We start from the raw sequence: 16806 nt of genomic DNA on the forward strand, positions 1-16806 counted from the left end.
ATGGACATGAATATGTGTGCTACACTTAATAGCTTCTTTGTTAACCTATCAAGCATCTTTCCTCTCAGGGCTCACACATAAGTGCTATTCCCTTCAATCCTGATGTTGAGTAGGCATGTTTTTATTAAAAAAAAAAAAAAAATGGGGTGGAGGAGGATGAATTGAGAGAGTCGCGTTTACACTGCTGCTGCTGCTGCTGCTGCTGCTGCTAAGTCACTTCAGTCGTGTCCGACTCTGTGCAACCCCGTAGACGGCAGCCCACCAGGCTCTGCCATCCCTGGGATTCTCCAGGCAAGAACACTGGAGTGGGTTGCCATTTCCTTCTCCAATGCATGAAAGTGAAAAGTGAAAGTGAAGTCACTCAGTCAAGTCCGACTCTTTGAGACTCCATGGACTGCAGCCTACCAGGCTCCTCCATCCCACGTGTAAAATAGATATCTGGTGGGCAGCTGCTGTCCAGCACAGGGAGCTTAGCCCGGTGCCCTGTGATGGCCTAGCTGGGTGGGACGGCAGGGGCAGGCTCAAAAGGGAGCAAATGTAAGTATACTTATAGGTGATTCTCCTTGTCAAACAGCAGAAACCAACACAACCTTGTAAAGCAATTATCCTCCAACTAAACATTTTTTAAAAAATAAAAGATTGTGTCATAAAAATATTGTTTTGCTTTTTAATGAGTGTTTGTTTTTTCTAGTCTCCTCTCCACCCCTCTGGACAGTCTGGTCGTCCCAAAACAAAAGCCTAATAGGAGCCTCAAGAAGGCCAGTTATCACTGGCCTCAGGGAACCAGAGCTCCAGCTGAGACAAGACTGTGGAGGCTGCAGGAGGCTGGGCCGCTCTCCATTGGCCGCTGGCCACGGGGTGTGCAGCTGGCTCGCTTTCCCTCCCACCCACCGCAGAGAATACAGCTGGCCCTGTGGCCCACCGGGCAGGAGCAGCCGCAGTGCCCCCACAGAGCATGTCATTGAGATGCGCTGCCCCTGGAATCGCCTTTTGACTTGCCACTGAGCCTGCTGTGGCCAATAAGCCGGCCAGATGCAAAGGCAATGGCGCTTTGGTCCCAGTGAGAGCCGCAGCTTGTAGCGCTCCCTGGGCGACGTGGCTCCGGGCTGCCAGGGTTACTGGGCTTCTACACATGGTCTCAGGAAAATTCCACAGGAAGTCTACACTTGCCCATTCTGGATCTTGCCTGGCAAGTTTCATGCAGAATAAACATTGAAGACGAAGAACAGGCTAATGCACTCAGTATATTTTGGCAGGGAAGTTATTTTTCAGCGGCAAGTACCTGTAAAAAGTCACCTCCCTTGAAATTCAGTTCAGCACCGAGCGCTAAGGATCATATGCTGCTTCCATGGAAACGGAGGATGAAACCGCTTTTGCTCCCTCCACCCACACCAGCGTCCGCACCGACTGGGAACTGCAGGGCCAGCTCGGGAGGTGGCGTGGTGACCCGTTGCTAACACTCCAGAGTATGGCAAGGCCAAATGAACTGGGGGAGGGAGTGGCATCGTCCTCTATTGTTACCAGCACACATGGAACTGAATCCACAGCACTGGCTGAATCCAAAGCACTGGCTGGAAAACGTCCATTTTCAAACTCACATGTGTGCAGTATTTCAAGTCCAAAGTCAAAAGCCACAGAAAGTGTTAGCAAAAAATGGGGGTGGGAGAATTCTTGCTGGACCTGATGACAATTACTTCTGAAATGGGAATCCTTTCCCAGAATCACCAAGCCTTTAAAAAAAAAAAAAAAACAAACTCTGTATTTTATATCGGGGTATAGCTGATAAAGGAACAATGTTGTGATAGCTTCAGGTGAACAGACGGCGAAGGGACTCCGCCATACATATACATGTATCCATTCTCCCCCAGACTCCTCTCCCATCCAGGCAGCCTCATAACACTGAGCAGAGTTCCCTGTGCTTACAGTAGGTCTCACCAAGCCATTTTTGATGGAAGCATTTCCTCGGGGATATTGGCAGCAAACTTAGGAATAAAGAGATTTCAGGAAGATTTTCATTTAAATGACACTTGGTTTCCCTGCTGATGAAAGGGGAAGCCTTCCTCCATCTGCTGAGATCAAATTTCATCTCATCAAACACCTCGGTGTAATTATTTTTCTACCAAGTATTGAAATGAGGATGTAAATGAAGACCAAGGTATTTGAAGTCATTAAGGCTGCAGCGATGGGGAGAGCCCTCCACCTCTCTGGGGACCCACGGTTCACCATCAAAGCAGCTGCTCGCCAGTGTTCATTTTGTAACCTTTACACCGCATTCTTGAATTAATGAAGAAACGTCAAGAATCTATTTCCTCAGAGAGTCATAGTATGGGGTCTGCACAGGGAAGCAAGGCACGTGTGTGTGGGGGTGGTGGGGCATGCTCAGTTGCTCAGTTGTGTCCGAAGGGCAGTGATGGACTGTGTAATTATCATGTATAATAATAGTTTACAAAATAATACCAGCTTTTGAAGTGAGGGTGTTAGTCACTCAGTCATGTCTAACTCTTTGCGACCCCCATGGACTGGTAGACCACACCAGGTTGCCCTGTCCCTGGGATTTCCTAGGCAAGAATACTGGAGTGGGTTGTTATTTCCTTCTCCAGGAGATCTTTCCGACCTAGGGCCTGAATCCGCGTCTCCGACACTGGCAGGCGGGTTCTTTACCACGGAGCCGCCAGGGAAGCGCCACGTTACCTTCTACCACATTACAATATGGCAGATTTAAAGATGAGAGAATAACTATAAATAAGCCAGTCATCAGACCTCCCCGGAATCTTTTATTGTACTGTGGCACCAGCCCTTCTCTTCTGGATTTTAATCGCCCGATTTGTAAAGCAGGAACGTGGGGACTGCTGAGATATGGAAAACCGGGTTTCCCATCGAACACTGGCCATCTTCTTCTGAGCCTAACTAGAAATAGCCAAGTCTTAAGATGTACCCTGACTTAGAAGGTGACAGATGAGCATTTAGACTTTCCTCCATTTATAAACATCTCACTCGGTGTTATAAATAACACTCGATTTTAAAATTCCACTTTACCCTAACAACAAGATGGGCACACAATCTGCCATTTCCTTCATTTGACTGTGAAGAGTGGTTGGTTATGGTGGAAATTTTGTCTCCCCAGAAATGTCACATGCAGGGAGAGAAGAGGAAAGAGAGAGGCACTGTATGCGTGTGCGTGAGTGTGAGTGAGTGTGTGTGTGTGTGAGTGTGTGTGTGTGTGTGTGTGTTGGGAGTCTTCAGGGGAAGGGAGGAAAATGAATAGAGGAGGAGTCATGTCAAGCATCTTTATGATCCAAAAACAAAGTTCTACAGAGTGTTAAGAGACTAGAAAAGTTGGCTTGTGGTACTGTCAGCACCTAGAATGCTGTCTTGCAGACTAAGCGCGTGATTTTAAAACAAACAAAATTAACATTTGGCTTTTTCAGATGGAATCTTTTTTCTATTTTCTTGTATCTCAGAGCTTGTATAGCCTTAGTTCGATATAGAAGATGCTTAAGAGTAAATTCCAGGCAGGAAAAAATGTGTTCGGTCTTAACAATCAAACTGTGACTTAGCTTGACAGAAAATGGGATGAGATCCCCTGGCACAGAGTGCAGTTGAGAACCTGACTGTGCAGATACAAACAGATCTGGTCCGTGCCTCTCTGTGCAAACAGGGAACTGCAATTAAAGCATTAAGGAAAATACTGTTTTCCTTAATGAGTTAACAGCAATCCCACTTCTATATAAAACCATGCTTTCTATCAAGAGATGAAACTTCAATTTTGCTTCTATTCACTGATCTTAAAATGGAGCCCAGTTAAGTCCAATTTAATAAACATTTAAATTTAAAAGGTTTCCATATATTTAAGTAGGGTACAGAAAGCAAGACTAAGTAAAATATTGGTTAGGAAGACATAAATTCAAGAATTTAGATTTTTAAATTAGAAAACTTATAATGAAAGGAAATAGGTATGTCCAAAGTAGAATATTTTTAAAAGCATTATTTGTTAACTGGTTTTTTAAAAAAAAAAAAGAGGAGAAAAAAGAAGCCAGAAGGGGCAGAAGCTACAGAAGCAAAACAAGAGACCTTAAGTATGTGCAAGGGCTCAATTTTATACAGTTTTTTTAAAGATTAATTGAGATCATGGTCTAGTTGTAGAGTTTTTTTTAAAACTCAAACTTAAATATCTCTCAAAAATGAAGAAGTAGATAATGAAAAAAAGCAAGAAAATAAAAATCAATTTAAGGAACTGAGTTTTAGAGAAAGAGCGACTAGGGAAGATCATAATCTTTTCAAGATCTTAACCTATTAATAGGAACAAATAAAAGTATATGTCAAAGTATAAACATATTAGTTCTGATCCCTAATGCAAGTTAAATCATTTATTCCTATTTATATAATGTGCCTCTTTATTGTAAATTGAGCCTTTGATAGATATTTAATATTTGATAGATATTTAAGGTATCAGTTAAGTGCATATCAATTTCTTGTTTTTATAACTTTGTCTTAAAAACCATAGTTATTTCATGCTCATTATAGAAAAATCTGATAATAAAGACAAGCAAAGAAAATCAACCCTAATTTCAAATGTGTCAAAGGATTTAATTCACATGAATTTCTCTGGAGGTCTGAGAGTGAGTAAAAAAAAAAATATTTTCTAATCTCTCAGCAGTGTTTTAAGCTGATAAACTTTAAACATAACTATGTACTTGCTACTGTCCAGCCCTGATCCTAATATAATTGAAACAGCAATGATTCCCTTACTTTTATTTTCAAATCAAATAGCTTGCACTAAACAAAGGAAGGACAATTCTGAGACCCAAAAGCAAAACCCCATCCCACTCTATCCAGAAATCCACTCCCTTTATTCTAGACTGTTTTTGTGTTCAACCAGAAAGCAGAGTTGTTTCCAGAAAGAAATCTCAGAGCCCCAAGGCTTTTGTTCTACCACTCTTGTTTTCCTAGAGTACCAGTAAACAATTAAGAAGTTTGCTTCTCTGATGACTTTTTCAATGTCCTTTTCTTTAAAAAAAAAAAAAAATTGTTTGTAAATGTATGTCTGGCTGCACTGGGTCTTCACTGCTGTGCACGGGCTTTCTCTGGTTGTGGCGAGCAGGGGCTACTCTCTAGTTGTGGTGTGCGGGCTTATCATTGTGGTGGCTTCTCTTAAGAATGGGCTTTAGGGCAAGTGGCTAAAGTTAGTTGCGGCTCTTGTGATCTAGAGTACAAGCTCAATTGTTGTGGCTCATGGGCTTAGCTGCTGTGCAGCATGTGGGATCTTCCCAGACCAGGGATCGAACTTGTGTCCCCTGCACTGGCAAGCAGATCCTCAACCACTGGACCACCAGGGAAGCCCTTCTGATGTCCTCTTTATCCTGCTTCACTTAAGAGACTCACTCATTATGTGTCGGACTCACTCATTGCTCTAATAGCAAAGGAGGTAGGAATACTTCAAGTTGAGTTTCCTCACTGACAGCATTTCAACAGGCTGGCATTCCCCCTGTTTGCACTGGGCTTTCTGTTTACTGAGTATACCCATCCCTACCTGGGAGCCCTTAGTGCTCTTCCTCCTGATCTGTCAGGTTTAAACAGACCCCAGTGAAGCCTCTGGGAGAAAAAAATGCTAGTTTTCACAATTTAAGAAAAATTTATCTACAAAGCCATGACTAAAACAGAGAAAAATTGACACTAACAAAAGAAATTCTTGGAGGAGACTTACATGTCCCAACTTTGAAACTTACTACAAAGCTACAGTAATTCAACCAGTATCGTACTGCCATAAGGAGAGATATATAGACCAACGGAATAGACTAAAAAGCCAAGAAATAAATCCTCATATATACAGCCAATGAATTTCTGAAGAAAAGTGCTATGACCCATTCAACAGGGGAAGAACCATCTTTTCAACAATTGGTGCTGGGAGAACTGGATATCCACTTGCAAAAGAGTGAAGTTAGACCCTCACCTTACACTACATATAAAAAAGTGATCAAAAAGACTCAAAGACCTGAACTTAAGAGTTAAAACTAAAATATTCTCAGAAGAAACACTGGAAAAATCTTCACATCACTGGACTTGGACAAGATGATACCAAAAGTATAGACAACAACAAAAGAAAACACAGATAAACTGAACTTCATAAAAATTGAGAACTTTTATGTATCAAAGGACACCCTCAAAAAATGAAACTGACAAACTAGAGAATGAGACAAAATAGTTACAAATCATGCATCTGACAAGCGATTAATACCTAGAAGATATAAAAAAATTCCTACAATTTAACAATAAGCAACCCGATTCAAAAATGGGCAAAAGGCCTAAATAAACATTTTTCCAAATAAGACATACAAATGGCTAATAAGTACATGAAGTAATATGCAACATCACTAGTTGTTAGAGAAATGCAAATCAAAACCACATTAGGATACCACTTCTCACCTACTAACGTGGCTATAATCAGAGAATGAAAACCAACACCTGTCAGTGAGGATCCAGTGAAATTAGAACCTTTGTGTATTGCTAGCAGGAATGTAAAATGGTACGGCCATTGTGGAAAATGGTTTGATGGGTCCTCAAAAGTTAAACATAGAACTAACCCAGCAATTCCAGTCATAGGCATATATCCAAAAGAACTGAAAGCAGGAACTAAAACAGATTATCCGTAAATCAATGTTCACAGCATTGATTCAGTATTGCCATGAACATTGCTCACAATAGCCAAAAGGTAGAAACAACCCAGCTGTTCGTCCACAGGTGAATGGGTAAGCAAAACGTGGCCTACACAATGGAATACAATTCGGCCATAAAAAGGGACAAAATTTTGATACACGCTACACGCATGGACCTTGAAAGCATGGTCCTTAGAAAGACAAGTCAGACACAGAAGAACAACTACTGAATGATTCCACTTCTAGGAGGTACCGAGAAGAGGCAAATTCATAGAGAGAAAGCAAGACAGAGGTTACCAGTGGCAGGAGGAAGGAGAAAGGGGAATTTATTGTCTAATGGGTACGGAGTAAACGTTAGAGATGATGATAAAGTTCTGGGGACAGATAGTGGTGACTGGGTACACAAAGCACTGTGAATATATTTAATGCTGCTGAACTGTACACTTACCAACAGTTAAAATGATAAACATTATGTTATATTCATTTTAACCACAGTTTTTAAAAGCATGTTTTAAAAACAAAGTTTCATAAACACCAAGTGATTTGCTCCAAGCCATACAACTAGTAAGAGGCAAAGCCAACATTCAGTCTCAATTTTTAAATCTCCATGGCAACAAAAGAGAGAGTGTGTTTGCTGCTCAGCATCAAAACAAAATCTAATTGTTTTGATCTCCTAGGCCGTCTCCAGAAGCTCATCTTCTAAGACCATTCAAAAAGAAGAGTAACCTACACGGCCCTCGATTTGCTATTAAATCTCCGTTACCATCAGATACTGTCTAGCTTCTGCCTTTAGCCCAGGAAAGTGAGAAAGTAGTGCCCCACACACTGACAGCACACTGGTCATGACGAGCAAAGCAGGATTTGAGGTCACATTCACATCCTGGCTCCACAATTATGCTGTGATCTTAAGCAGGAGCTTAAACTCAGCTGGGCCAGTGTCCTCATCTGTGAGATAGGAATGTCATAAGTATTCACCCTATGAAGTTGTTCAACTGAATTAATTAGCACATGCAGAGAAAGCACTTAGAACAGATCTGGGCTTCTACCTCCTTCTCCTCTTTCCTCTTCCTTCTTTTTCTTCTTTATCATCAACGTTATTATCACTGAGACTTTGCAAATTACCTGTGAAACTGTCATCTTCATGTTACTTTGCCCACTGCAAAGCCAAACGTCTCCAAACAAGACATCATGAACTCTCAGAGTGAAGTTCATCCTCCCGAGACTCTGCTGTGCCATCACTTCATAAGGTCCACCAGGCTTCATAGGATCCAGTACCACAGTCCAGGTGTTAGAGTCTGCTGAAATAATAACAAGCCTCCAAGGAATTAATGAATCAATCCACCAAAATGAAACTGAAGCCCAGAGTCATGCATCAGGCTTATTTGTGGCAATTCCCCTCTTCTGTGATGAACTGGATCCAAAGCTATGAAGACCAGCCAAATTTTAGACATGTCAACAGAAATAACAAAAGCAGTAGTGTGGCTCTCTTTAATCTGTACCAATCCCTCCTTACTTTTAACTGAAGCATTTATAAGAAAAGTAAATCACCCAGTTATAATCCTAAGCGAGGACAGACAAAAATACAGATATTAAATGCAAGGGAGTTTAATATAAAAACGTGAGATGGAAATTCTTACCATACCACCAAACTGTCAGAATCAACATAATCATAATCTAACAGATTTACAGTGCCCCAAACTAGTAACTATCCAATCAAATATGAGCACAGGTTAGAGAAAACCATTCATCATCTGAAACTTACATTGATGGTACCATCCTTGTCATCAACACCCCCACCTCCTCCCCATGTTGCTCTTGGGGATTAAAAACACCAGTGGTTCTGGGCTCTTCTATCTACAGTTAAACAGGTGAGTGGAGAAACGGACACAAAGAAGTAGTAGGAGGCAAATAAATTCATTTCTCTTTGAAGAAGATATTTAGACTTGCCCAATTAATTATTTTCACAGAGTTATTTACCAGTCTTAATGTTTTCGGACTCAATTAAGGAGATGAAAAGCCATCCAAGGCCCTATTTCAGAAATTCATTGCATATTCCTTAGGAACCACCCCCCCACCACCTTCCCACCTCTCACCCACTCATACCACCACCACTGCCAACATCATACTCGGAAACCTAAGAAGAATATCTTCCAAGTGGCAAAATTATGCCTAGGAGAACCAAACCACATGAACAAAGTTGAAGAAGTGGAAGGAGAAAATAGATAAAACAGAGAGATGATCATTTTAAAAGAAATATTCTTGGCATAATGTTGAAGAATATGGACTGATTGATAATTTGTGCCCATCAGGTCAATATCAATTCAAAGGGAAGCAATGGCAAGAACTGCAAATGAGGCATCCTAAGGTTATCGTTGTTGTTGTTGAGTCCACTAAGTCATGTCCAACTCTTTTTCGACCCCACGGACCCACCAGGCTCCTATGTCCATGGAATTCTCTAGGCAAGAATACTGAAGAAAACAACAAAGAATACTGGAATGTGTCGCCATTCCTTCTCTTGCCATTTCTTCTCAGGGGATCTTCCTGACCCAGGGATTGAACCCACTTCTCCTGCTTGGCAGGATTCTTTACCATCTGAGCCACCTGGGAAGCCAAGGTTATTGTACCAACCAGAAAAAAAGATCAATTATAAAAATACTAAAAAACAAAAATACTAGCCAAGTACCTACTCTGTACCACATGCTAAGATCCTCCTAGTCAGTAAGAGCTAAAGGGAGAAGTCCAGACACCTGGCAGGAGATGGGTAAAGGCTGAAATGGTAAAGGATTACTCAGAGTCTGGGAGAAATATCCAAAACCCTTAGGCAACAATGAAAGGGCTCACGGTCACTCGTCTTAGAGGCAGAGCTGACTGAGTCTGCTATTCCCACCCGTGAGAGGTCAACTGAGCTCAGGACCGAATGTCTGCTACTGTTTTTACACCAATAGCCACAGACATCAACACATTAAATACAGAATGCACCTAAAGCACAAAAACCACTGTTTTGGAAATAGTGGGCAGCGAGCACAGATTGCACCGCACAGGTGTGAGGTGATCCGTATGGCGCTCTCGTCTGAGCAGGCAGACTCTCCAATCTGTCCCAACCACAGCCTTGCCAAGGTCTTCCCAGGCTTCTTATCGGAGCTCTGTCCTCATGCCATCAACGTTACTCATTTGTGATAATGCGGTCAATCTCTGGAAAACCCAGGACAGGGTTATTTTTTGAGCCTACTACTACAGTACATGCTATTCTGAGTCACTGCTATTAATTAGGTGTTTGCACTTAGTCTCCATCCAAGCAATATGGCTGGTGTGGAAAATCACCTTCCCCAGAGCTTCTGAAAAGCTCTGCTGCCCAGCAATAAAAAGGCAAAGAAGGAAAAAGGGAAGAAGCTGGGCAAAACACAGCACCACCCCCCTACCTCAGCCAGAGGAGGCACTCCGCCTAGAGCCCAAAGCGTCTGAAGAGAACCAGGCATCGAGATCTGAGCCTTGTTCTCCAGAACCACTCCCTCTAGGAAACCTCTCAACTTCCTCAAAGACCTTGAGAACTTCCTTCTGTTCTAGTCCCTGAGTCTTTTAGTTTCTAGCTCTTTTCCTCTCCTACTTCATAAAAGAAAAACTGACACAATGAGGGTCAAGTAAAGTTAACTGCCACACAAGGCAGGAGAAACCAGCTCCACTACAGAGAGGTTATTAATGGTCAAACTAACTCAGAAACAAGCAGTTTAAAACAATGCAGATTTACTTCCATGGGCGGGAGAAGACTCTTGAGAGTCCCTTGGACTGCAAGGAGATCAAACGGGTCAATCCTAAAGGAAATCAGCTCTGAATATTCACTGGAAGGACTGATGCTAAAGCTGAAGCTCCAACCCTTTGGCCACCTGATGCCAAGAACTGACTCACTGGAAAAGACCCTGATGCTGGGAAATTCTGAAGGCAGGAGGAGAAGGTGGTGACAGAAGATAAGATGGTTGGATGACATCACTGACTCAATGGACATAAGTCTGAGCAAACTCTGGGAGACAGTGAAGGACAAGGAAGCCTGGCACGCTGCAGTCCATGGGGTCACAGAGTCAGACATGACTTAGCACCTGAACAACAAAGTGTATACAAAGGAGAGCAGCCCTCGTGAAGACTGTTTCTTAGACTGAAGGCAAGGGTGGGATGGCCCACAAGGAGCACTGATTCAGCCTTGGCCCATCCATTTAGGACTGCCTGTTTAAGTGGAGCTGACCATAGGCCAGTGAAGTCCAGCTGTAGATTTCAGAAACCATTGACCCACCAAGTCCATTAGGTTGAGTCCAAGTGATAAAACTGAGTGACTGACCACCAAGAGTTGAAGCTCACTATTCAGCCGGCGTTTGCTGACCCCAATGGGCTTTCTGAGCAACAGCTGTTCTGGGTCCTTCCTCCAGGCCCCCATCACTTGCCGTCTTGTAATATCTCTTACCAATCCAGGCCCAGGTTTCTGTAAATGCTCATTTTTGCTGCAATCAAACATCTGCTTCCTCCATTCTTTCTTCTTCCATCTAGGAGGATACATGTCCTTCCTTCATCATGCTCACCATGTGCCAGGAGCGTCACCAAGTAAGGGCAGAGAGCAAACCCCAGTGCTGGGTTATACTGACAAGAAAGCCACACAAACTGACTGGGGCTCTGTGTCTTCCTGCCCAACCACTAGTGTGTCTGGTGGCCTATTTCTCACTGTCCCTCTTCTCTTCATTTTCCAGCCACAGGCATAAGAAAAGAACTCTCTCCATGTTTTCTCCAAGGAAATGGCAATCCACTCCAGTACTATTGCCTGGAAAGTCCCAGGGACAGAGGAGCCTGGTAGGCTACAGTCCATGGGGTCACAAAGAGTCTGACACGACTGAGCGACTTCACTTCTCTTCACTTCCAGACCAGCCCCCACCTCAAAATGGGAAGAATCAACAAATCAAAGGCAAAAAAAAGGAAAGAAAATAATGGGTCTAGAGACATGATTAGTCATAAAGCACATCTTGCTTTTTTCCTCTTTGCCATTCACATCAGATGTTAATTATTTTTCAGGTTATTGTGCCAAATCTCAGCAGCCAAGAAAAGAAAAACGAAAATTATCCAACAACTCTTCCCTTTCCAAGAGGAAAAACCTAGATCAGAAAGAAGCCCCCAGTCACTGTTCCCCCACAGAACCCTGGCACCCCACCAACCGCAGACAGGCTCACTGGTTTGTGGAAGTGACCTGGAGGCAAAGGAGGCCTTACTGCCCAAACTACCCCTTCCAGACCTGCATTATTCTGTATAAAGTTCATCTCCACTGCCACCATGAATGAAAAAAAAAAAAAAGCTTAAATATTTTTCTATCAATAAAACTGTTCCTATAAATTCCTTAATCTATATATAGCCTGCTATGGCAGACACAGCCAAAGATGACCCCCAATAAGTCACACCCTTGCAGAGTTCCTCAAGTGCTGGCAGAATTCATGATTTGCTTCTAATCAACAGAAAATGGCAGAGGGGATTCGATGCCATCCTCATGATTAGGTTATGTTACCTGGAAAGGATGAAGGGGGGTTGCAGGTATAATGAAAAATCCCTCATCAGTTGACTTGAAATTAACTCAAAAGGAGATTGTCCTGGGTGGGCCTGACCTAAAGAAGGTGAGCCCTTTAAGTAGGGTCTAGAGGTCAGAGATGTGAAGCTTCAGAGATAGGGCCATGAATTCTATAGGCACAAGGACAGGACTCTGCCAGCAACCTAACGGAGCCTGGAAGTTAATCACTCCCCAGTCGAGCCTCCAGATGAGAACTCAGCCCAGCCAGCACCTTGATTTCAACCTTCTGAAACTCTGAGCAGAGAACCCAGCTAAACGATGGCCAAGTTTCAGATTGACAGGGGTAGTAAAAGTAAGTTGTTTTAAGCATCTAAGTTGGCGATAACTTAGTATGTGACACAGAAAACTAATGCCGGAGATTCTTGACTTTCTAAGAGGCTTAGGCTTTGTGTGTTTTCCTGTTTACCTCAATCATGATGACAAATTCAAGTAGATACACTTTCATTTTATCACCTGTAGGTGCATCCCCCACGTGTGTCAAAGTGAGAGGATACAGACTCCATGCCCCAAGTTTACGCCTTGGGTCTCAAAGAAGCATTATGCGTCACCGGACGACAAACCTTGAACAGGCACAGAACCTTACCATATTCCCAGCCATCCCTCAGGTCTCAATTTTCTCAAAGCTCAAGTGTCAGTCTACTGGACAAAACCCTTTATGTCATTAAATTCCGCTTTGCTATGGGCATTTAGGGGATTATAGGTAATAAGTTAAATATTAACAGAGATGGACAGAGTGGCCAAATGAGGTAGTCTGGCTGAAAATCCAGGGTCGTCATCAGAATCTAAATAGAAGTCAATCCTTCAAAATGCCCCACAGTATTTTCTTTGAGACACATTTTCTTCACTATCCAGTGAAATTTCCTACATGTCTATCTTTTTTATTCCAAATATCACTTTATCCACGTTGCTTCATGGGCAGGACAGAGCAAGCTGTCCTTTGAAGTTATTTTATGGATCTGTATAAACTATTGTACCTTTTTTTTTTTCTACCAAGCCAGTGTGGAGAGCCTACCAAATAGATCTGCCCCCTTCCCAACCCCATCAATAACAACAATCCCTTTTCCGGTGCAATTCCCATCAACAGTCCATGAATCACTTGGTTCCCTTCACTTGCTGCTATACATCCAAACTCCAAATGATGCGTCACTTTTCAGCGATGCGACTGAAGCTGAACCTAAACTGCTAAATGGGAAAAGAAAGGACAGCATGAGCGAGTGGGTTCCTGGAGGGTGGACATGACTTACATTCTTCTTTGAATTCTCTAGGGTTTCTAGCTTATTATAAATAATAAGCATTGACTCGATGGACGTGAGTCTGAGTGAACTATGGGAGCTGGTGATGGACAGGGAGGCCTGGCGTGCTGCGATTCATGGGGTCGCAGAGTCGGACACGACTGAGCGACTGAACTGAACTGAACTGAACTGGCATTTACAGAATTGAACTCAAGATAAGTGAACAGGTTCACTAAAGAAGGAGAGGGGCTCATCTCCTAATTATCAGCTTTTATTTCTTCTTGTCACCACCTACTCTCCTGTGTTGTCTCTGTCTCCAAATATTGGTCTTGCAACAGCCATGAAAGGGTAAAAAAAACTAAAAATAATGCATAAGGACATTTTTAAGACTGAAAAGCTACATATTATGTGCTTTCTCTATTTCTACAGTAATGTGCAACCTCTGTCTCCTAAGTATTAATTGGTACTGTTAATTATTAGCACCAAAGAAATCCTATTTCTTATTTTTAAACCACATCAATTCTTGGGACTTCCCTGGGGGTCCAGCAGTTAAGACTCTGTGCATCCAATGCTAGGGGTGCAGGGGTTGGGGCGTGTGCAGGTTCAGTCCCTGGTTGGGGAACTAAGATCCACATGCTGTGGGGCACAGTCAGAAAATTTTAAATAATTGTTTTAAATTGTTTTAATTATTAAAATTAATTAAAAATAATCCTGCCCCAGGGATCAAACCTGCATCTCCTGCATCTCCTGTACTGGCAGGCAGATTCTTTACCACTGAAGCACCTGGGAAGCCAAAACTTAATTAAACTGCATCAATCCTTTAGCTCCTTTAAGTCAACGTCATTTCACTGAGTACCACTACCTGTACTCCATATTGCTTATTTCTGAGATGACACAACACGAAAAAAAAGCACTACTAGTCTCCCAACTTCTTCACTTTCAGTATATCCTACTAGTCACCAACAGCATTTATATCTAACGGAGAACAACTTCTCAGTCAGCTTAAGCTTCCCTTTCAGCTCTCTGAATTTCACCCAGTAAGCTTCTTCTGCTAAAAAGTCTTGTTAAAACCCAAGAACCAGAAGCACTTACCTTGCATCTATGCCTAGCACTTAGTACATACTTTCTTTATGTTTGTTGAAAGAAATGCATTATTTTTTTTATCCTTGGCTGTCCTGCGTCTTTGTTGCTGCACGGGCCTTCTCTGCTTGCAGCAAATGGGGGCTACTCTCCAGCTGTGGTGTGTGCACTTCTCATGGTTGTGGCTTCTCTCCTAGAGCAGAGCACAGACTCTAGGGCACGGGCTCAAGAGTTGTGGTGCACAGGCTTAGCTGCTCCATCGCATGTGGGATCTCCTCTGCTCAGGGACTGAAGCCGGGTCTCCTGCATCGACAGGCAATTCTTTACCAGAGCCACCAGGGAAGGCCCTGGAAATGAATTATTAAAAGTCTGCACCAGCGTCTGCATCACTCTGGTTGAATACTGGTCCTGTACATTGACAAAACTAATCAGGTAATCTTTGTTTTCAGAGGCCAATAAAATTTTCACAAGCTTTGCTGTCACATGTATATTCAAGTCCCTTATCAAGCCACCAACTCCCACATTAACACCACCCACCCCAGAGAAGCCTCCTCACCTGTCTGACTCTCACCTCAACATCCCATAGCTGTAGAGAGACCTCTAACTGAGATATAATACAACCAGGTCTCCACTTGACCCAGCCCTGAACCTGCCTTCCTGCATCCTGGAACTTCAAGCTTCTCCACACACTACCTAATACATCTTTATCTCTTCCAGGCAGAGACGCCTCTGTATGACCTCTCTGCTCATGAAGTCTGCTGCTAATTCTCACCTTGTTGAACTTCCCCTCATAGCCACTACTTGGGGCCAGGCCTTCCCTGTCTATCGCCTGAATATTTTAACAGCCTACTAACAGGTCCCACCTACCTCTCGTTTCATCCATCTCCAATTCTTCTTCCCCAGTGGAGAGACAGAGCAATCTTTCTAAAATACAGATCTGGTTATGTTCTTTTGCTGCTTAAAAGCCATCTATCCAAAGTAGTGTATATACTCCCTGGCAACGACAAACAAGCCTCCCTCCATTCCCAGCCTTATCTCCTGCCATCCACCATCACACACCCTAGCGGTCCAGACAAAGCAACCTGCCTATCGCTCCTCCAGTAACCAGGCTCACTCACACCTCCATCCCTTTGCCCAGATTGCTCCCTCTACTTGGTCTGCCCTGCTCAGCTTTCAAAACAAGCCTTGGTGGTGGTGGTGTAGTCACTAAGTTGGGCGCAGCTCTTGAGACCCCATGGACTGTAGCCTGACAAGCTCCTCTATCCATGGGATTCTCCAGAACACTGGAGTGGATTGTCATTTCCTTCTCTAGGGGATCTTCTTGACCCTGGATAGTTAGACTAAGTTTACTGTCCCTCCTAAGCACTCCCACGGCACTCTATACTTCCCCACTGTGGCATCACGCTTCACTGTAATTGATTATTATTTTTCTGTTTCCTCCCCTAACCTCCAAGCTTTTCTGTTTTGCTCATCACTGGATAACCAGTACCTAACCCTGTATCTGATACCTAGTAGTGACTCAGTAAATACCTGAGTGACTAACTAAATAACATAATAATAATCATGACAGCAATAACAATGCTGTTGTTGTTTAGTCACTAGGTTATGACTGACTCTTTGTGACCTCATAGACTGTAGCCCACCAGGCTCCTCTGTCCATGGGATTTCCTAGGCAAGAATACAGGAGTGGGTTGCCATTTCCTTCTCCAGGGGATCTTCTTGACCCAGGGATGGAACCTGCATTTCCTGCAGTGGCAGGCAGATTCTTTACCACTGAGCCAGTGGGAAGCCCAGAAATAACGACAGCTAACACTTATTCAGTACTTATTATGCACCAGGCACTGTTCGAAGTACTTGATATGTGCTAATTCATTTAATCTTCAAAATAATCCTAAATATTATTTTTATCACTGTTTTGAAATAAAGAAATTGTGACGCAGAGATGTTAAATAAAATGTCCAAGGGTATATAGCCATTAAGAAACAGTTAGGATCTGAACGGGAACGGTGAATCCCAGGGCTTAGGTTCTTAACCCTCCCCGTACGACAACCTCTCCTTTACACAATTCAGTTCAAATGTCACTTCCAGCGGAAACCTTCCCTTACCATCCAACCTGAGTGAGGTGTTTCTCCTCTGCATCCCATGACACTCCATATCCACCTCCCATCAGCACTGACCACACTCACTGTGTGGCTTTATGTCTATTCCCATACTGCACGAGACCCTGGAGGACAGGGGCTTTGACTTG

General features: G+C 43.1%; 1 protein-coding gene across 3 annotated transcripts in view; it reads right to left on the minus strand.

The window, feature by feature from the left end:
- Positions 1-16806, minus strand: part of SIAE (sialic acid acetylesterase) — a 37873-nt gene that overhangs the window by 16167 nt on the left and 4900 nt on the right. For 2 of the 3 annotated variants that reach the window (XM_052662066.1, XM_052662064.1), the window contains exon 3: positions 7776-7948. In XM_052662066.1, the coding sequence (XP_052518026.1) occupies positions 7776-7948 (173 nt within the window). Of the gene's footprint in view, positions 1-7775; positions 7952-16806 lie in introns of all 3 variants that reach the window. The other variant, XM_052662065.1, reaches the window with a different exon arrangement.

Source organism: Budorcas taxicolor, chromosome 25 (assembly GCF_023091745.1).
Source record: "Budorcas taxicolor isolate Tak-1 chromosome 25, Takin1.1, whole genome shotgun sequence".
Taxonomy (NCBI): domain Eukaryota; kingdom Metazoa; phylum Chordata; class Mammalia; order Artiodactyla; family Bovidae; genus Budorcas; species Budorcas taxicolor.